Genomic DNA, 22,468 nt, shown 5'->3' on the forward strand with positions numbered 1-22,468 from the left:
AAAAGATGTGGGAACAATCATTTCATGAAAAAGATGGAGAAGAAAAAGAAAGGCTCCTTGGCTCAGAATTCAATTTAGAAAACGTCCTTGGAGACATGGTACAGGCATCAGGAGGTGCAGAATGAGCTGCTATATCAAGAATAAAGTCAGCCTGGAGTAAGTGAAGACAACCAAGGGGGAATCATGAAGCACAGAAACATTTCATTACATGTAAACGTTTAAGTTTATAAATCCTGGATCAGACCGGTATTGATGTTTATAAGTGAAACGTGGGCAATGCAGATCGAGGATGTGAGCAGAATAGAATAACTGAGATGAGAATGATACGATGGATAAATAGATTGTGAATGAATGGCCAGTGGCATGAAGACAGCTGATTGATCGCCCAGGAGCGACCCAGAGATCCCCCCCACATTCATAATGGTGTATTCTCAGTGCCCACCTTCACAAAGTCAGGGCCACGACAGTTGGTGAGAGTTAGAGAGGAAGAAAGAAAAACACAAGAAGGGAAGGGCCAGTCCATGAGGACCGATTGCCATTCTGACTTTGGCCACGCTGCTTTGATGAATCTGGGCAGCAGGGAAGATTTGACCTCCGACTTGCGTTGGGGGAGCAGGAGGAGGGGTAAAACCACTTTGAAGAGGTATCCCCGATAGTTGTTGTAAAACGTGTTAATGATGATGATGTTTATGTTCTTGTATATATAAAAAAATAGCACCGCAGTGCCTCAAGCTCACCTGGATCAGGAGCAACTGTCTCTCAAACCCCCCACAGACGCCCTCAGACCCTGATATTTTTAATGCCATGAACAAGCTTTGATACATCATGTGCGATGAAGGTTGTGATCAAGTTTCATTGAAATTGTGTGTGTAGTTTCGGAGAAGAAAGCAAATACCTATTGAGAGGTGTCAACCCCCTCCCCCCACACCGCTTCCCCCCCAAAACCCCTTTAATGAGCGCAGATTTTGATGTGGTCGATACACCTTCGTTAGGCATCAAATATGCAGCTTGTGGCCAAGTTTCATCAAAATCGTGTGTGTAGTTTTGGAGAAGAGAGCAAATACCTATTGTGGGGGTGGGGGGGGGGGGGGGCTTAACCGCCCCCAGCCCCCCCACTTTCTTCCTCCCCCGAGCCCTGTAAATCCCCTTAATGAGTGCAGATTTGGTGGAGGACCATTATTGAGGAAGCTATTATAAGGGGGTCATGTAGTTTTTGGACTCTTCTTTCAGATAATTTTGTTTTTTCCCCCCCTCTGTATTTCACCTGCAGAAGAAGCTCCTATGAAGATAAGGAAGATTGACCCGAAGGGAGCAATGGAGAAATCGAAGTTTGGAAGCCATGAGCAAATTGGTGGACTTAACTCAATGACACATCTGAACCATGGGGGTTCTCACCTGTGTTCTGGGAGTGAGAGAAGCAAGATGTTTGTGTGCAGCAAGGGTATGTAAAGCTTTCAGAGCCATATACCACAAACAACTATGGGGTATAGTATCGGTCATAATCGGTGTAGTCGTGGGGTAGAAAGTTGGAGTTAGGAAGATTAAAATCAAAAGTGAAGGCACAACCATCTCGGATAGCTGCCCAGCGGGCAAGGCTCAGTTAAGATTTTTCCGAACGCCAAGTGAAGACCACACTGGTCAAAATGTCATTACCGGGCATTACCAGCTGGGCAGGGATGATATAGTTAAGTCCTTCATGTTTTTATGGCGTAGCGCTCTAGAACAGCGTTTGTCTGTCCTTATGTCCCCACAAACGTACACCAATTAGAGCTGAGGATCTGGTCACATGACAGGGGGACGCATTTAGTAACCATTCCAGTTGCATATTTTACGAAACGAAATATAATAACCTTCTGTGGAATGTTTTGGGGTCCCAGCGGGTGTTGTAAGGTAGGTAGGAGGTTTCAGAAATTCCTCAATACAATTGTGATTTTGAAATGCGATCGACACAAACCTTCCTCCCGAATCCGGAAATGAATAGACGATGATGGTTTGCTAGTTTGATATCTCAATACAATTATGATTTCACATTATATTTTGATATATCAATACCATAGTATTCATTTGTGATTGGAATTATGAATGATGCTGTTTGGAATTAAAATATAGAGAACGTGCTGTCAATGCCTGACGTTCGACTGAGCATAGCACAGGAATGTGGAATTTATTGGTTCATCAATTGCCATTCACCGTTTTTTGCCTAAGTCATTCGCGAACTGGCTGTCCATGTCTGAAGTCAAAAAAATTTCATACTTGCATTATTTGCTAACTGGTATCCTCACCGAGCCCATACTATCATCTTCAACTAAAGTATCAGCCACTTCACGGTGATGTACCCTCTACCCCCCTTCTTCCTTGCTGCCCGGATTTGTCAGGGCAGAGTGATCACGGTCAGAGTGCCGATGAATCCTCATGGACCGGCCCTTTCCTTCTTGTCTCTTCTCTCTCTTCTCTCTCTCTCTCTCTCTCTGTCTGTCTGTCTGTCTGTCTGTCTGTCTGTCTCTCTCTCTCTGTCTCTCAGTCTCAGTCTCAGTCTCTTTCACTTTCACTCTCTTTCACTCTCTTTCACTTTCACTCTCTTTCACTCTCTTTCACTCTCTTGCACTCTCTTGCACTCTATTTCACTCTCTTGCACTCTCTTGCACTCTCTTTCACTCTCTTTCACTCTCTTTCACTCGCTTTCACTCGCTTTCACTCTCTTTCACTCTCTTTCACTCTCTCTCTCTCTCTCTCTCTCACTCTCTTTCACTCTCTCTCACTCTCTTTCACTCTCTTTCACTCTCTTTCACTCCCTTTCACTCTCTTTCACTCTCTTTCTCTCTCTTTCACTCTCTTTCTCTCTCTCTCTCTCACTCTCACTCTCTCTTTCACTCTCTCTCTTTCACTCTCTCTCTTTCACTCTCTCTCTTTCACTCTCTCTCTTTCACTTTCTTTCACTCTCTCTTTCACTCTCTCTTTCACTCTCTCTTTCACTCTCTCTTTCACTCTCTCTTTCACTCTCTCTTTCACTCTCTCTTTCACTCTCTCTCCCTCTAACTATGTCGTGGCGGGGGTGGGAGTACACCATCTTAGATGTGGGGGATCTCTGGGTCGCTCCTGGGGAGATCAGTCTGCTGTCCCCCGGGCCGTGGACTTGTTCAAGAGAACTGTCTGGTACTGTACTACTACAACAACAACACCAACAACAACAAACTAATGTATCAAATAAGCCCGGCTACACAGTTGTCTTGTTTTATACAGGCTCTAAAGCTCATGAAGGACCTGTGACACAACTCACGCACACATGCATACAGATACATGAGACAACACTTGACTTGACTTTCGCACAAACACAGCCGCTGAGATTGAGGAATATTACGTCACTTCCTGCAGAACTCTGGGTACCAGGGATGTCATCTTTATGACAGCGCTTCAGATAATATTGCAATACCATTGTTTTATCATTTGTATAAATTGCCAGGCTTATGACTGCTCTTGATAATTGCATATATACATATACACAATGAAGATGTCACATTATCAATCATTTAATTTTGGAGGTAAAATTGCGAAACATAATGGTTCCGATGCCTGATGTTTGAGTCATTTTTCTCTTACCCTTTGCACCAATGCACACATTGCCTTGAGGGCAGTTTTTGACAAGCAGTGGGTTATCTGTAGTACTTAAGGGGTGCTGTATACGTGCTTTCCATAAGTGGAAAGAGCTGGTATGAAGGTGGAAAATAGATTTAAGTAAACATATTCATTTTAGTGGAGGTAGGCTACCGCTGGCATTGTATGTTGAAATTTGACCTTGTTGGGAGCAATATTTTCCAGGATTTCCAGCATTTTGGAGAAGTGTTTGCACTGCTGCCCTGGCCAAGCTTCAAATTCATGCCCTAATGACTAATCTATAGTTCCCTGCAACAGAGTGATAACATGCTCACTGTTTGTTCTCAACTCCAGAAACTGCTTCAGAAGAACACGTTGGAATTAGATTATGCGAATGGATCGGCGGGATGTCATGGGTGGCGCTGCCGCCTTGTCGGCAACATTTAGGTGGCCATCACACATTGCCCTAAGGCAATTATTTTATTAATCCACGACTAAGTATTGACTGGCAAACTTGTAGACCAGATCAGGAAGATTAGTAAGTCAATTGGGTTGTTTAAAAAAAAATAATCAAGAATCAGATCAAAAATATTGAAGGTCGATATCCAAATAAATCCTTTACTTTGGCACCCGTATTCTACTTTCAACACAAAACGTTTGGGATTCCAATCCAGTGTCCTCATCCCTCCGACACAGAAGCATCATTTTTCAATATGTTGCGTTTTAGGAACATGCTCTGAACCTGAATAAAATAGTTAAAGCGATTTGAATTTTCCTCTGTTATTGTCACGATATTGTCCTTGTTACCCAAGGTGGATGCAGGTTATGTTTTCAACCCTGTCTGTTTGTGAACAAGATATCTCAAAAAGTTTTGGATGGATTCAGACGAAATTTGGTGGAGATGTTGGGTATGTGACGAGAACAAAATTATTAGATTTTGGGGAATATCCGAATCCGGATACGAGATTTTTTTTTTTACTTTTAAGTGATTCTTCACCATTGGTGAAGAACTGTACTGGTATCCTCACCCAGCCCATACTATCATCTTCAACTAAAGTATCAGCCTCTTCACGGTGATGTACCCTCTACCCCCATTCTGCAGATTGGGTGATAGTGCCAAAAACGATATATATAATGATATTTCAAAAAGTTTTGGACGACTAATAACAAAACTTGGGTAAGTGACAAGAACAAGCTGATTAGCTTTTGGTTCATGTCCGAATCCAGATCCGGGCTATCAGTGGAATACAAAATGTAAACTATTCAGCCTGGCGGAGGTATGCATTCTACCGAATGCCGTTCTCGTATAATTCTTGCTTTTGTACAAATTGATATCAGATGTGCCTTCAGTTTTTGTTTACTTGCACTTTACTTCTATTGTCCACAATCTCTAGTCCTTTCTGTCTTTCTCTTTCTTTTTGCCTCCCTCCTGTCAAAGTGCAGGCCCGCAAGTCTCAGACGAACGACAACTGCCTTTTGGGGATCAACGGCTCGGTGGTTGTACAAGCTATGCCAACGGCGCAACGGTCGTGTTACAAAAGCTACGAGAGGCCTTAAAGCCTGACATGTTCAGTCATGTTGACTTGGCTCTGCAGAACTACAAGCAAACGGGTGATCTGGAGGTGATGCTGGGAATTCTGGCTTCCCTCCTCTCGCAGACACCCACCACTGTTTGCCTGCTCACAGGTAAGCAGGTGATTATAAGGTAAACACATTGCTTTAATTTACAGGAGTGTGTGTTCGACATCCTGTCCTGTTTGCCCAGCAGAGTTTGCACCGTTTGTGCTGCCACAGCACCAGGGAAGGTTTGAGTTGTTGTGCGGTAACCTCACTGGAAAGAGCTGCCATGTCGAGATGAAAAATGATTGCACAAAGGAAGAGCCTGAGCCATGTTGTTCGGGCAAGTACAACATGAAATAATTTCCACATCACACATTGTGGTTCAAAGCAGATTAAGAGCTGCTGTTGTTTCATTTTCTCTTCCATCATGATAAAATGACTGCATTATTTGCTTGGACCTTTTGCAACTGCACGGCCTTGCATGCGAACAGCAAATTCTCCAGGCATACGTAGAAAGTGCTGAAGTATTCTTTTCTATGTGCATCTTTTTTTTCTTCCATTTTTCACTCTTATCAAAGTTTCCTCTGATTACACTAACCATGCCGGACTCTGTGCCGGCTTTCCTTTCCATTTTGTTGATTCATATTTTTTTTTTTCCCAGATTACCTTTTCTCTCTTTTTGTTCTTATCCTTATTTACATTCCTGTTGAAATTGTCTATTTGGTTTATTCCTTTTTTTTTCTGTATTTTTGGAAAATGTCTTCATTATGACTTGTTTGATTTGAATTCTACACTCATATTTGTGCCTTTTATCACTTCTCGTTTATTTATTTTTTAAAGTCATGTTTACTTAATAAATAGGCCCATTGTGAGCTTCTTGTATATATATATATATATATATATATTTTTTTTTTTGGCAATAAACGCATCAAGGATACTGTGCATGAAGCATGAAGAGAGTTAGAGAATCTTGAGTGAGTGAGTGAGCGGAGTTGGGTTTCTGACTCGTCTCAGACGCGGGCTAAAAGGTACTTTTTTGGTACCTTCACAGACACCGATCAAGTTATCCATCTTGGTAATTTTTAATAACTCGGTATGAAGAGAGACTGTTTCAAATTCAATCATTGGATCAAATTATTTGAATCTTTATGTCAATAAAATTCAACAGAAAATATGAACAAATTTGCTTGTCTTTTTTTTTTCATTTAATGAAACCTTGAAACCAAGCTCTGTTTATTACACCAATACCAAAGGATTGTCAAGACAAATGGATATTTTCGATTGACTATTCCTCTTTATGAATAAGGATCAATGGATAGGGTCTGATACAATAAACATGTGGTATAGTACAATGTATTGGGTGACGAACAGCACCTTCAATAACCAGTAATAATATACTGTAAAATTCACCAAATGCCTGTCCGTCCGTCTGTCTGTCTTTTACCATGTACCATTTTTAAACGTACCACAAACGTACCATCAGCACGTACCATTTTAAAAGTCTGTCTGTCTGTCCGTCCGTCCGTCTGTTCCCAGGTACAGCAAAAACGGCTGAACCGATCGCAACGATACACCTCCATGCCCGTGGGATTCCCACGGGTAACCCCACTAAATACTGTAATTCGACATTAGGAAAAGAAAAAAAAACATTTCCTGTCAAACCAATGTGAAAATTTTTATATATAATATATATATATATAATATATATATGTAATATATATATATATAACATATATATATATATATATATATATATATATATATATATATATATATATATATATATATATATATATATATATATATATATATATATATATACACAAAGAATTAAGTTAAGCACCCCCCCCGTTTTTTTACAACCTCGCACATTACAAGTTTGTTGTCGTCAAAACAGTGTAATATACCCATGATATTGCTATATTTTCTGGAGAAGTGATATTATGGTCACATAAAAACATAACAATCATGCCGTTTTCAATATTTTATTCTGAATAATTTAAGGTGAAATTTTTTGGGAATTTTAGGCATATTTTCACCTCAATTTAAGTATGGAGCTATAGGTCCATCACGGACAGTGTGGATGACGTTTATGTTTTCTAACGTACAGTCATTGTTCTGAGAAGACCTCTAGCGATCTTTGCGTCAATAACGTGTGTAGGACCCATGTGATCGGATCACTGACTCAACCCTACGTCTCATAGACCCTGTAAGCCGTCGTATGCGTTGCTGTGGCAGGTTGTTCCATTCCCGATGTAATGCACGTTCCAATTCATCCAGATTGGCTATTGGAGGGACCATCTTCGCAATTTGTCGTCCCAACATGTCCCAAACGTGCTCGAGGGGGTTCAACCTGCCACAGCAACGCATACGACAGCTTACAGGGTCTATGAGACGTAGGGTTGAGTCAGTGATCCGATCACGTGGGTCCTACACACGTTATTGACGCAAAGATCGCTAGAGGTCTTCTCAGAACAATGACTGTACGTTAGAAAACATAAACGTCATCCACACTGTCCGTGATGGACCTATAGCTCCATACTTAAATTGAGGTGAAAATATGCCTAAAATTCCCAAAAAATTTCACCTTAAATTATTCAGAATAAAATATTGAAAACGGCATGATTGTTATGTTTTTATGTGACCATAATATCACTTCTCCAGAAAATATAGCAATATCATGGGTATATTACACTGTTTTGACGACAACAAACTTGTAATGTGCGAGGTTGTAAAAAAACGGGGGGGGGGGGGGGGGGGGGTGCTTAACTTAATTCTTTGTGTATATATATATATATATATATATGCATTTCATGCCATTGAGACTTAAAGAAAAACTTCCATGCCCTGAGAGCATAACTAAATATTTTGCCAATGTGAGGCGGCCTGGTTGCTCATAAGGATTGTTCTTCCATGGGGCACTGTCAAGTTTAATACTTCCACGCATGTCGGGGATGCTGAACGTGAATCCCGAGGACGTGAGGCTTTGTGCAATGAACAATTGTGCAATGAACAATGCAATGAACAATGTTCAATGCTTTGTGCAATGAACAAATCGCCGCTTCCGGTCTTGCCGGCGAGGTTTCGTTTATTCGCAGCTGTCCACGCTCTCCATCGAAATCGAACTTAAGTAATTGTTCCCATTTGTATTTTCGTTATAACTGTATTTATTTTATGGTGTGTGTACGTATAGTGTGTCCTGAGGAAGATTTTCGGTGCAAATCTTTCATACCTGTATAGAAAATCGTGTTAATTTGTGTCGTGTCTTTTGAGGCCTTGTACAGTGTCCAACCTTGAGGCTTTGTTTTTCTTTCAGCGGTCCGTCGTATGTGCTCCAATAACTTTCGTTCTCTGTTTTTCCCCAGTCTTTTCACCCCATAGCCTACTTCCTTGTTTAAAATCTCAACTCAAAAAAAACAAAAAAGCATTTCCTTCTCTGTTCTTATTCATTGTTCTCATTCGTTTATTCGTTCTTATTCGTTCGTTCGTTCTTCGACCACGTGTTTCTCCCCCATTTCCCCAGATAGTTTTCACTGATAAACTTTAAAATGTTTAAACATTCCCCTCAAGTTCTGTATTCCATCGTATATTATAACACCTTTTTCTTCTTCTTTAAAAGGTTGCTTTCGACTTGCTCACCAAATCTATTCATCCCAAAAAAAAATTCCATCTCTTACAGTGCCTCTTTTCTACATTCCCGAAACTCTCCTGCACTCCATCCTCCCTCCAGCGTCCTTAAACGTATTTTTGACTCGAAGGTCACAAGAAACTCATTTTGCAATAAATGTTCGTTTCCCATTAATCGTACACTTTCTAAAATCCAATCTCACCCCTCCCCTCCAAATCTTCCCCATAACCCCTCCCCTCCAAATCTTTCCCATCACCCCTCCCCTCCAAATCTTCCCCATCACCCATCCCTTTCAAATCTTCCCCCTTGCCCCTCCCCTCCAAATCCTCCCCATCACCCATCCCTTTCAAATCTCCCCCCTTGCCCCTTCCCTCCTAAACTCCCCCCACACCCCTCCTCTCCAAGACTCCCCCTCGCTCCTCCCCTCCTAGACTCCGCCCTCACCCCTCCCCTCCAAATCTCCCCCATATCCCATCCCTTTCAAATCCCTCCCCTTGTCCCTTCCCTCCTAAACTCCCACCTCGCCCCTCCCCTTCAAATCTCCCCACCCTCATTTCTTCTCAATTTCCCCCCTCTCATTCCCCCTCCTCAAAGCGTCCTCCCCGCTTCTTCCCCCTTCCAACTCTCACCTCCATCTCCCCCAACCTTCTGCCTCGCTCTTCCCCCTCCTCAAATAACACCTCATTGTGCCTTACCCAATCACCATCAAACCTTTTGTCCGCCCCATCCTTCCCTTTCTCCGAGCTATTCTGAAATCTCTGACACACCTTAAACAGCTCTCCCTACCTCTTCCACCTCTTCCACATCTTACCCTACCCCTCCTCCCCCCTGTTCTGTATCCGATGCTCCCCCTTCCTCTTCATTAACGGTATGGACCTCAAACATCCGGGGCCTTCGTTCAAACTTAACTGATCTCTCCATACAGGTTGCTTCTGACAAACCAGACGTGATCTGCTTAACAGAAAATTTCCTCCTTCATGATGTCTCTGATTCCTTAGTATCTCTCCCAGGTTACTCCCTCCTCCGGTATGATAGACCTGAGCCTCGTCCTGGAGGTGGGGTTGCTATCTTTATCAAAAACTCTCTTCCTCACTCGCCCTGCACTGCACTCTCTCCACCTCACCCCCAGGAATACCTCTGGCTACGGCTTCCCCTTCACTTCCACCTCTTGCTCATATGTGTGTTGTACCGTCCACCAAACAGTGATGACTCCATCTACATCTCGCTGTCTGATAATATGGACCAACTTCTATCTACTCATCCCAACTCTCTCTTCCTCATATGTGGTGATTTCAATTGTCACCATGCCAGTTGGCTGGGTGTGGGTACCTCTCTCACCAGCCATGGCACCTCAGCAAAGGACTTCTGCGACTCACTGGGACTGACACAATCTGTCAATTTCCCGACCCGGATCTCAGTCAATGGAGCATCCTCTCTTCTGGACTTGGTTATGACTAACTTCCCTGAAAATGTCTGCTGCTCTTCTTCTGCTCCAATCGGCTCATCTGATCATGTGCTTGTTAAAGTGGACATCTCTCTGACCATTCTCAGGGAGCCTGCTCAGCGTCTACGAGTCTGGCATTTCACTCAGGCCAACTGGCACGGTCTTCAAGCAGCCATCAATCATCTGGACTGGACTCCCATCTCTACCACCTCTGACATCAACTCATCCTGGGAATTCTTCCAAAGTAAATTGCTCTCTCTCATGCACAGATTTATCCCATCTCGTCTTCAGTTGTCATACCCTTCCTCCCGTCCATGGTACACGGAATCTTGTGGTGAGGCTGTTTCCCAGAAACAACTTGCCTTCGTCTCCTGGAAAGCAAATCCAACGGAAGGAAATCTCATTTCCTTTCACAAAGCCCGAAACAAGCGTGTGTCCACCCTCAGGAGAGCCAGGAAACAATATCTCTCCGTTCTCAAGACCGAACTCTCTCATCTGTCTCCCTCTTCCAAATCCTGGTGGCATCTGGTCAAATCTGTTTCTGGTGTTTGTTCCCCTTCCATCCCCTCCCTTACCTCAAACGGCTACACAGCTGACTCCGCACGTGAAAAAGCTGAATGCCTCAACTCTGTGTTTGCCTCTAAATCTTGTGTCCCAAACCCATCCCTCTCTGTACCCAGTCGTGCCCAGCTGCTCCTGGACTCAGTTTCCTTTCCTCCTGACAAGGTGGAAAAGTTTCTGTCAACCCTCGACTCTGATTCTGCAACTGGACCTGACGGCATCAGCCCACGGGTCCTAAAATCCTGTTCTTCCGCTCTTTCACTCCCTCTCTCTGTTCTCTTCACCCTCTCTTTTGCTCAAGGTCAACTGCCATCTGCTTGGAAATCAGCCAACATCACCGCTTTACACAAAAAAGGTGCAAAAACAGATCCTAGCAACTACAGACCAATCAGCCTTCTCCCAATTATCAGCAAAGTCATGGAATCCATCATTGCTTCGGATATGAAATCTTTCCTCTTCTCCAATGGCTTGATCTCTGATCATCAATTTGGTTTCAGACCAGGTCACTCTACTCTGGACATGCTGCTTCTGTTGTCTCAACAATGGATGGAGGTCCTCAATGCCAAACAGGAAATTAGAGCTGTCTCCCTCGACATATCACGTGCCTTCGATACGGTCTGGCACCATTCTCTGCTCACCAAACTCTCCTCCTTTGGTATCCATGGAAATCTCCACGCATGGCTGGCGGACTTCCTCTCTAGTCGTAGTCAATGTGTGGCCCTGAATGGGTTTCTCTCATCTCCTCTTCCTGTTCAGGCTGGAGTTCCCCAAGGCAGTGTTCTGGGCCCTGTGCTTTTTCTGGTCTTCATCAAGGATCTCTCTGACTCTCTTGAAAATCCTCTCTATCACTTTGCTGATGACTCCACTCTCTGCCACTCCATTCCTCATCCCTCAGATCGGCAGTCTGCAGCCTCCTCACTCTCTGCAGACCTGGACAAAATCACAGACTGGGCAAAGAAGTGGAACATGTCTTTCAATCCTGACAAATCTCACACTCTTACGATGTATCTCCGAAAAGACCGACTGGACAACCCTCCCATATACTTTCTGAATAATCCTCTCCAAGAAGTTCTGTCACTCAAGCGTTTGGGTCTCACTATCTGCCATGATCTTTCCTGGGAAAACCACATTTCCAAGCTGGCCTCCAAAGCCAGTCGCCGACTGGGCATCCTCCGTCGTGCGAAGTCCTTCCTTGGCACACCTGAGCTCCTCACCACATACAAGGCTTTCATCCGCAGCTCAATGGAGTCCTGCTCTCCCCTCTGGGCTGGTGCTCCTGCCTCACACCTAGCTCGTCTTCACGCTGTTGAAACCAAAGCGTTCAGAATCATTGGAATCTCCCGCGATGACGCTATCTCCAAGGGCCTTTCACTTACTCACCGCAGGCAGGTTGGTGGTCTTTCCGTCTTCTACCGACTCCTCTCCGGCCTTGCTCCCCCAGCTCTCTCTGGGCTCTGTCCCCCAAATATTCCTACAGGTCGCACAAGATCTGCCTGCAACCCTCTTTTGGTTAAACTGCCAAAATCAAGACTCTCTGCTCACCTTCACTCCTTCATTCCTCTTTACTCCCACCTCTGGAACAAACTCCCTCACTCTCTTCAATCCCACTCCTCCCTCCAGGTCTTTAAAACGGCTGTTCCCCACCATCTCTTATCTTCCCCAATCCAAAACCTTGATCTTTTCTACCCCCGCTAATTTCACCCCAAATCCACTTTTTTGAGGTGCCGACTTCTTTCCTGGAAGTCCTTGGTGTCCTTGCGTTTTATACCTATCCTGCCTCCCCCTAGGCCCTCTCCCTCCCACACATCTCCCGATGTCCCTGCTCTCAAATGTTGTTTGTGTGCTTCCTCCCCTTCTCTCCCCATCTTGTCGACCGCTCCCCTTTTTATATACTTTGTTTGCTTGTTTGTTTGATTTGTTTGTTTGATAAATGTTAGCTCTTTCACGAGCCTCGATTCTGTATACAAAAAAAAAAAAAAAATGGCACCAACCAATGGGTCCAGTCGTGCATGATGGGTTTCAAGATGGTTTGCAAAGGGATCAGTTGGATACGTGAAGCTTGTGGTCATGGATTCTGATGTCGCTGGCAAAACTTTCCAAGTGTAAAATCAAAATCCACTTTTTTGTTTTTAAATACATGTTCTAAGTCTCGTAATGGAGCAGACACACACACACACACACACACACACACACACACACACACACACACACACACACAGACACAGACACAGACACACACACACACACACACACACACACACACACACACACACACAACAAACACTTAACACAGACACTGAGCTTGGGGAAGTGCTGTCACTTCCTGGGATTCTCCGGATACCAGTGACATCATAACAATGGCGCCGCTTTTCTCACCATACTTGGGGCATTTTCTCCTACCTAGCGTTTCCGCCCGATTGGGATTGTCCATGCTCTGTCCTTTCAAACGCTTCTTAATGTCAAGCAGGGAATCACCACGTACCATTTTAAAAGTATTTGGTATGACTCCAGTCCAATCCGGATGGGTGCTTTTTAGGAGACACCATTTCCTTACTTGGATGGCCATTGGCTGCCTTTGGGAGCTTATCCGCCCTTTGTCAGGTGTTGTTTTTGGTCCTGGCAGGATGTCACAGTCACCTTCTCCATGAGCAAAGCCAGTAAGGTGTGTCTGTTTAGTCGCCGACAACCCAACCATGCGGCAGGTAGCACTGGGTTACATGTTACACGTGACAGTCCCAAAAGACTGACCTGAAAGAAAAAAATTAGCTAATAAATGAATATACGAGTATTTTGTGGCAATTTTTGAATTGTAGGACAAAACTACCAGGTAGAACAGCAACGCTAATTTTCCATGTCGAATTAGCTTTTTGTCCATTCCCAAAGGGACAGCAGAGGCTATTATTTTGGTCAGTGAGTACGAGTGTGCATGTACATCTACTTTAACATAGATCGTTCATGCTCAGCTCAAACATAAATTATATACACTGGTGTCACTTAGCAACTATGAGCACTTTCTGGTTGTTATTTTTCAATAATGAAACAAAGTTGTCCCAATTTGAACATCCCAATTGACGAATGCACAGTTTCTGTGCAGCATGAGCCGACACTAGAAATTGTGTTTAAAGATGGTATTTGCAGCGCACCTCAGAGCACGGCCTCGACGAGCTCACCTGGCCAGCATCAAGCACAATTTGACAAATGGTCTCATTTAACCATAACATGTTGATCAATTCTCTAACAAGTCGATTTTGTACCTTGAACGTGGATTATGTCCAAGTTAGCTTCCCCGTTCCTATCGGTGTGCTTTTCCACAACTAGATCTCCTGTAACCTATATCGTTCATTCTAAACAGGTGTTTAAAGTGGTGGCATCGCACGCATGAAGCTTTGCATCGCAATGAAATAGGGCTATGAATTTCCATTTAAAATCTATCTGCGAGATTATTTAAAAAACCGTTTTAATCTATAAGGGAGTCACACTTGGGTGGAAGGGGTCGCCAAGACATATCCGTTGAGGGGCTGCATTGTTAAATGTTCATTCTTGTTGGCATCTCTAACTGGTATTCTTGTTGTTGTTTTTTGTATACAAGATCGAGGCTCATGTAAGAGCTAACATTAATGACAAAAAAAAAACTGACACATAAGACGAAAAAAAGGGAGCGGGAGACAAGATGGGGAGAGAGGGGGAAGCACACAAGTACAACATTTGAGAGCAGGGACATCGGGAGATCTGTGGGAGGGAGAGGGCTTGGGGGGAGGAGGCGTGGGAAGGGGGTGTGGGGAGGGGGGATAGGTAAAAAAAACCACATGAACACTGCAAGGACTTCCAGGAAAGAAGTTGGTATTTCAGAAAAGTGGATCTGAGGTGAATTAACGGGGGTAGAAAAGATCAAGGGTTTGGATGGGGGAAGATAAGAGATGGTGGTGACCAGCTGGTTTAAAGACCTGGAGGGAGGAGTGGGATTGAAGAGAGTGAGGGAGTTTGTTCCAGAGGCAGGAGAAAAGAGGAATGAAGGAGTGAAGGTGAGCAGAGAGCCTTGATTTTGGCAGTTTAACCATAAGAGGGTTGCTGACAGATCTTGTGCGACCTGCAGGAATATTTGGGGGACAGAGCACAGAGAGCTGGGGGAGCAAGGCTGGAGAGGAGTCTTTAGAAGACAGAAAGACCACCAACCTGCCTAAACCAACCTGCCCAAACCTGCAGAAAGACCTGCCAACTCACTAGACTACTGCATCAAAAGGTCAAAGTTCATTTTCTGTAAACGGTTTTTGTTTCCACAATAACTTAAGAATGTCTGAAGGAAACCAAGTCAAACTTGGTACAAGTATGTATAATGATGTAATAATGTGGGCGCAGACATATTGGTCGACGTTGAGATGTCTTGGATTGCCATTCTGGTTTATTGTTGTTTTTGTTTTGATTTAACAAGGTTTGTATCTAAAATGGCTTTTGTTTCGTTTTTATTTACTCTTAATGAGACTACTGTTGAATACTGTGTGTCTGATAATGGCTCTTTCTTATTGAATCAAAAATAAATATGGTATATGTTCACAATAAGGACTTGGGTTAGAATAAACTAGTATTTAATTGCTACAAATGAACTGAAAATTCTCGTCTGCTGGAGTGATAATCAGAATCTAACGATTGTGGTTAATAGTGAAAATATTAAATGCTTGTGTCCAAGTTTAAAATGTATCATATAGACTACAATCTCTTTTCCAGGTGGCAGGTAACACCACCTTCCCAACCATATTTGTGAAATCTATTATAGGTGGAGTTTTGCATGGATTGGAGACTCGCAATGAGAAGCGAAAAGCAGCTGCTACCAACCTGGAATTAAACCCCTTACCACCTGGATCTTGTCAAAAGGAGGTGCAGATGGAAGAAACAAAAGGATGCCAAGAGGCTCGAACACATAGCAAGGAGGATCCCGACCCAAACACCTGCAGGTCCGATGAGGAATGGAGCGCCATTCACAAGAATCGCCCTGCATTCTGCTTGGAGTATGACGAGCATTTTGGTAAGAGGAATGTTGATGATGACTTGTGAGCTCAACACAGTGTTGGAGAATTAATTAATTTAGCCTTGAATGATACTCATTGACTCAATAATTAAGGTCCAAACTTGTTTCAGAAGTACAATCGGCTGATTGTAATAGAACGTGGGAATTCTCAATTCACTTTTACAAACGATATTACAAAACACTCACTTCAATTCAAAGTAACACATTCATGAACAAAATAAAATCACCACGCAGGCTCAGCACGCTACATTTAATGCAAGCAACTGGACTGAAAAACTCTACGACTTTCTGTTACACGGCTATGTATGGTCGAAGATGAAAGCGTGAGATGTCAGGCGAGGGTCAGAGAGGAGAGATAACATTTCAGCATAGCAGTCATTTGTGATGTCTCCATTTGTTGGATTCATCCATGGCAGGCAGCTCCTCCAGGTCGTTATTTGTTTATTCTTGGCCAGGAGTGTCAGATAATGATTTAAAGTCAAACAGAGATACTAGCTGCCTTGCAATATAAACAGAGCTTACTGCCTCTTTAAGATAGCATGCTAGCATGAGGAGGACTTCTGGTTTGTCCCAATCTCCAGCCTGGAGAAAACAGGGTTACAAGAGTTCAAATAAGAGGGTTACACATTATTGTTACAAGATTCAGTTCTATAGTTTAGATCTTCAATATACATGTGTATATATGTATTGTATGAAGAGTACATTTATTTGTTATACAATATTTGAATAAATGGGCTGACTTGACTGCGAGGCTCTGAAACTTGATAACGTCTCACAGTTCAAACTGGACATTTGCCTCTAAACGCGAGCTCGCTGGCCCTGTCTGGATTGCAATCTCGGTAAAGGAGCCCAGAATTGTTAGATTTTCATAGAATACAGTTAACACTGATTAATATGTATTTATGAACCTTACGTGTTTGCAATTAAAATTTAAGTGTTTGCAACGACGAGGTCGAGGCTTCGGGAAATCCACTCGATTTACACAAATTACGTACGCAATTAATTTTCCTTCCACAACAGACACCACAAAATGATTATCCTTTATGTTATGTGACCACTTTGCTTCTACACAAAGCTCGATTGTTGAAATATTCAACCAGAAAGGGTGAGGGGAGGGTTGGGGGAGGGGGGCGGGGGGGGGGGGGGGAGAAGGGGCAATAAAAGGAAGTTTGTAATCTATAACTGTAAATAACTTTTGTAGTATCAGTTATGAATTGGTTTTATAGTCACGATTGCTAATTTTTAAGTGTGCGGCTTTGTACTTGTTTTCATTGCTGCTATAACATGTAGCCATGTTCGGACTTAACTCAACAAGCTCAGCTGCACATTTGTAATCCGTGGACTGCGGACGGGTTCAAATGATAATTAATTGACGCCCTGACAATGGACACTTGTACTACAACTACTTTAATGGCTACATTTCTCACCTTGTTGTACAGTAAGGAAATGTTTGTCATGAGTCTCTTACGAACTGGCTTGCCAGGCCTTATGTTCAAATGACTAGCAGGATTTTTAATCTTTTCCATGGTGCCGGCAACAACTTACGTCCTCTTCGCAGAGGACATCCTGGCATCTTTAAGATGGAGGCCGAAACCGCATTTGCCTCCAATTATTTGACCAAGATTCACCGAACCACTTGGTGCACTTTAAACACAGTTGGTTGTTGATTGCAGCCGGGCGGCATCTGCTGAAAGAAATTCAGAGCAAGTCGTTTGTTACACGTGACACTGGGGCGGCAGCGTATATAATTTATAGACAGGTTAGACATTAATTTTGTGGGCGTAAACACCTCGTTTGTGGGCGGGGCTCGTAGGCGAGGACTTCCCATGAGAGAGCCACACATGTCACATGTGCTAAAGGCCATCACGAGCTGTCTGGCCAGTGTGTGTCAGCCATGTTGGCTTAATGTGCTGTGCAGCAGGAAGAACTCAGCCTAGGAGGAAGAGAAAAAAAAGTGAGAGAACTCGCTTGGAGGAGGAAAGAGAAAAAGGGAGAGATCAGAAGACTAGGAAGAAGGAGAGGCTTAATTTGGTCAAAGGGAGGTCATGAAGACTCGGTGAAAGGAGCACATGAGAGCAAGCTGTTCACAGAGTAGTTTTGGAGGGGACTGATTGTGGATTTATCTGGATGAATTGATCCAAGCTGGGATCACCCTGTATTTTTGGAGGTCAGAGCAGGAGGCCTCGATCTAAAAAGAACAAAGCGGTACATGAGGGCTGTTGGAGGCTGATCGTCACTGGCCCTTATCGTGACTAAATTCCATCATGCTCTGTTTGGCTTTCGGTATCTTGGGAGCTACTCGTCACTGGCTCTCATCTCGCACCTGGTTTTCGAAGCGGGCTGCTTTTAGTCTATCCACCCAGCGCATCAGAGAAAAGGGAAGTCTCGCTTGCATTATTGTCTTGTTGTACGAGTGTGATCCATTGCGCTTTGTGAGTTTGGAATTGCTTTATTTCCAATCATTACACAAAAGATTGAATATTCCCATTTACATTTGTGGCCATTTGACTTGCTTGATTTTCTCCGTTTTTGTTTATAGCGTCTTGTTTACCCTCCTGTGGTTTACTTTGCAAAATATATCCTTTAAAGGGAAAGAAAACGTGTTTGAGCCATCTGTCTGCTTTTCATGTGCAATTGCTGTTGACTTCAGCCAAATTGAATGATGCTTGGATTTTTCTCTGTCATACACACAACCTGTCCAACAACTTTTTGAGATATCCTGCTCACAAACAGACAGGGGTGAAAGAACAACCTCTGCCCACCATCGGTAGTGGAAGTAATAAGCAGGTATGTCAAATGTACTGTGAAGTTGTAGTTGTGGATCAACTTACTGCTGACCGAATGGGAAAAGGATATATCATTGGGATGAGTCTAGCATTGCACAAAGGTTAGAGTTAGGCTGATATCCTGAGGCTTTATTTAATGGAACTGGATCGGTGTTGGAAATTTCTTTTTCGAGAAAAAAAAGAAAAGAAAACAGAGGAAGAAGATAGAACACTTTTCATATGTATCTGCTATGTGTTACATATGTAAGTAACTCCAGTGCTTTTGTCTCCAATTTGTGGTTATAATGACAGCTGGATGGTTACTGCTAACTTAACACGATGCCCTTGATGAAGGTGAAAATGAGCCATCCTACGTGAGCACACAGCTCATATGCTAAGGCCTCACATTCTAATAACTACCCTGTACCCTACACACACAACAATATTTTTGGTTAGGTGTGTGCAGTGCTGCCTTTTGTAGGCACAACCTGGTTGCCCATGACAACTTAACCAAATACATTAAAGAGTCGACGAAGACGTGTGCACTGATGCCTTATGGACACCAAACAAGGCAGGCAAACTATCTCTCCCTCAAGGTCATAATAAGGCAACTACGTTTAAAAAATAACAATATAACAGGGACATATAGATTAGCCGTTTTCAGAAGCTTGGAATCCAAGGCCTTGTTACTCCTATCTTCAGCTGGATTTGAAGCCACAACCTCTGGAATGCCAGTCTACTGTGCCCACAATTAAACCACACCACCACATTGGAACTTAATATCATTAGCCAAGAATAGATGCGAGAGCTGACTCAATGCACACGATTTCCTCTATACAAATGAAGGCCGTTCAAAAAGGTTACAATAACAATGCCTACAATAGTCCAAGACGCGCCATGGGCCCATGGTTGTGGTTATTTTTCAATAAACGGCACAGTGATATGAATAGTAAAATATATCAAAACTTCTTCATATATCCACCTCATTGAACATTTTTGACATGCCTTGGACTATTTTGTGCATCTTATTTGTCAAACTCTCAGACACCCCAGGGATAATTTATACAAGGCACAAACACAAACACCTCTCACTATTTCGGAAAGTATTCAAATTATGAAAATTTTGACTTTGGGAATTATATATTTCAATAATGATGGATTTCACCATATTCAGAGATGAGTGGCTTTGAAATCTTTGAAATCTATAGATCATGTTTGATTTAAAAGCATCATGAAATAATCTCAGGTGGCATCAAAATGAGAAAACTTTGGAGGGGGATGAATACTTTTGCAGAACACTGTGCATATTTTCGCTTTAAAAACGGTTTTCTCGCCTTGTCCGATCGATGCGAAACTTTAAACATAGGACTCCCCAGGGAGAATATTTTATTGCAAACTCTGACATTGGTTACCGTACATTGTATGGCAGCCATATTGGATTAAAGGTAAAAGATTGGACGTCATTTTCTCCAAAACTGTTCAACTAAGAAAATTGAAACGTGGCATATGTCATCAACTGCCCATTGGGTATTTGGGTGATAAATGATGATGTCATCGGTGAAGTGGAATTCCAGCCATAATTGGTTGAATTGAAATATTTATCCCAAAAATCTGAAACTTCATTATCTGATATATGACCCGATTTGAGTGAAGAATTAAATTTATGATGTTTGTAACACATGCCAAGAAGCTGTGACGTACTAGGGTCATGGATGATAGAGGTATATGTGCCATATAGCAGCATGTTCAGTTAACGATGGCATTTTTGTTAAGACTTGATGCACGAGGCAAGACCTTGCGCTCTACGAGTGTCATGCTTGTTGTAATATAAGAGTTTATTTTATTATTATTTTTCATTTACATTCTATTTCTCGACCCGATAGATCTCTCCATTTCCGTGTCTTGTGCTCGTGTCCTTTTATTGAATAAATCCTTGTTTCTTAAGATTGTGCGTGCCTACTACGTTGTCTGCCTCCCGTGCGTTGCTTGACATCCCTGGGGGAAATTGTTAAATTATGTTAGAATCCTGGTTTAACTGTCACCATGCCAGTTGGCTGGGGGTGGGTACCTCTCTCACCAGCCATGGCTCTTCAGCAAAGGACTTCTGTGACTCACTGGGACTGACACAATCTGTCAATTTCCCAACCTGGATCTCAGTCAACGGAGAATCTTCTCTTCTGGACTTGGTTATAACTAACTTCCCTGAAAATGTCTGCTGCTCTTCTTCTGCTCCAATCGGCTCTTCTGATCATGTGCTTGTTAAAGTGGACATCTCTCTGACCATTTTCAGAGAGCCTCCTCAGCGTCGACGAGTCTGGCATTTCACTCAGGCCAACTGGCACGGTCTTCAAGCAGCCATCAATCATCTGGACTGGTCTCCCATCTCTACTGCCTCTGACATCAACTCATCCTGGGAATTCCTCCAAAGTAAATTGCTCTCTCTCATGCACAGATTTATCCCTTCTCGTCTTCAGTTGTCATACCCTTCCTCCCGTCCATGGTACACGGAATCTTGTGGTGAGGCTGTTGCCCAGAAACAACTTTCTTTCGTCTCCTGGAAAGCAAATCCAACGTAAGGAAATCTCATTTCCTTTCACAAAGCCCGAAACAAGTGTGTGTCCACCCTCAGGAGAGCCAGGAAACAATATCTCTCCGTCCTCAGGACCGAACTCTCTTATCTGTCTCCCTCTTCCAAATCCTGGTGGCGTCTGGTGAAATCTGTTTCTGGTGTTTGTTCCCCCTCCATCCCCTCCCTCACCTTAAATGGCCACACGGCTGACTCCGCACGTGAAAAAGCTGAATGCCTCAACTCTGTGTTTGCCTCTAAATCTTGTGTCCCAAACCCATCCCTCTCTGTACCCACCGTACCCAGTCGTACCCAGCTGCTCCTGGACTCTGTGTCCTTTCCTTCTGACAAGGTGGAAAAGTTTCTGTCAACCCTCGACTCTGATTCTGCAACTGGACCTGACGGCATCAGCCCACGGGTCCTAAAATCATGTTCTTCCGCTCTTTCACTCCCCCTCTCTGTTCTCTTCACCCTCTCTTTTGCTCAAGGTCATCTTCCATCTGCTTGGAAATCTGCCAACATCACCGCTTTGCACAAAAAAGGTGCAAAAACAGATCCCAGCAACTACAGACCAATCAGCCTTCTCCCAATTATCAGCAAAGTCATGGAATCCATCATTGCTTCAGATATGAAATCTTTCCTCTTCTCCAATGGCTTGATCTCTGATCATCAATTTGGTTTCAGACCTGGACACTCCACTCTGGACATGCTGCTTCTGCTTTCTCAACAATGGATGGAGGTCCTCAATGCCAAACAGGAAATTAGAGCAGTCTCCCTTGACATATCACGTGCCTTCGATACGGTCTGGCACCCCGCTCTGCTCACCAAACTCTCCTCTTTTGGTATCCATGGAAATCTCCACGCATGGCTGGCGGACTTCCTCTCTAGTCGTAGTCAATGTGTGGCCCTGAATGGGTTTCTCTCATCTCCTCTTCCTGTTCAGGCTGGAGTTCCCCAAGGCAGTGTTCTGGGCCCTGTGCTTTTTCTGGTCTTCATCAATGATCTCTCGGACTCTCTTGAAAATCCTCTCTATCTATTTGCTGACGACTCTACTCTCTGTCGCTCCATTCTTCATCCCTCAGATCGGCAGTCTGCAGCCTCCTCACTCTCTGCAGACCTTGACAAAATCACAGACTGGGCAAACAAGTGGAACATGTCTTTCAATCCTGACAAATCTCACACTCTTACGATGTCTCTCCGAAAAGACCGACTGGACAACCCTCCCATCCACTTTCTGAATAATCCTCTCCAAGAAGTTCTGTCACTCAAGCTTTTGGGTCTCACTATCTGCCATGATCTTTCCTGGAAAAACCACATTTCAAATCTGGCC

At 43.4% G+C, this 22,468-nt stretch overlaps 1 protein-coding gene across 1 annotated transcript in view; it reads left to right on the forward strand.

Annotated features, from left to right (window-relative positions):
• The window catches only part of RTEL1 (regulator of telomere elongation helicase 1), a 131,949-nt gene that overhangs the window by 106,277 nt on the left and 3,204 nt on the right, over window positions 1-22,468 (forward strand). Inside the window, exons 31-34 of the mRNA XM_068104061.2 lie at window positions 1,271-1,441; window positions 5,035-5,277; window positions 5,360-5,491; window positions 15,556-15,804. Coding sequence (XP_067960162.2) covers window positions 1,271-1,441; window positions 5,035-5,277; window positions 5,360-5,491; window positions 15,556-15,804 — 795 coding nt within the window. The remainder of the gene's footprint in view (window positions 1-1,270; window positions 1,442-5,034; window positions 5,278-5,359; window positions 5,492-15,555; window positions 15,805-22,468) is intronic.

The sequence above is a fragment of the Myxine glutinosa genome, chromosome 11, assembly GCF_964187855.1.
Source record: "Myxine glutinosa chromosome 11, kmMyxGlut1.1, whole genome shotgun sequence".
In the NCBI taxonomy this organism is placed as follows: Eukaryota; Metazoa; Chordata; class Myxini; order Myxiniformes; family Myxinidae; genus Myxine; species Myxine glutinosa.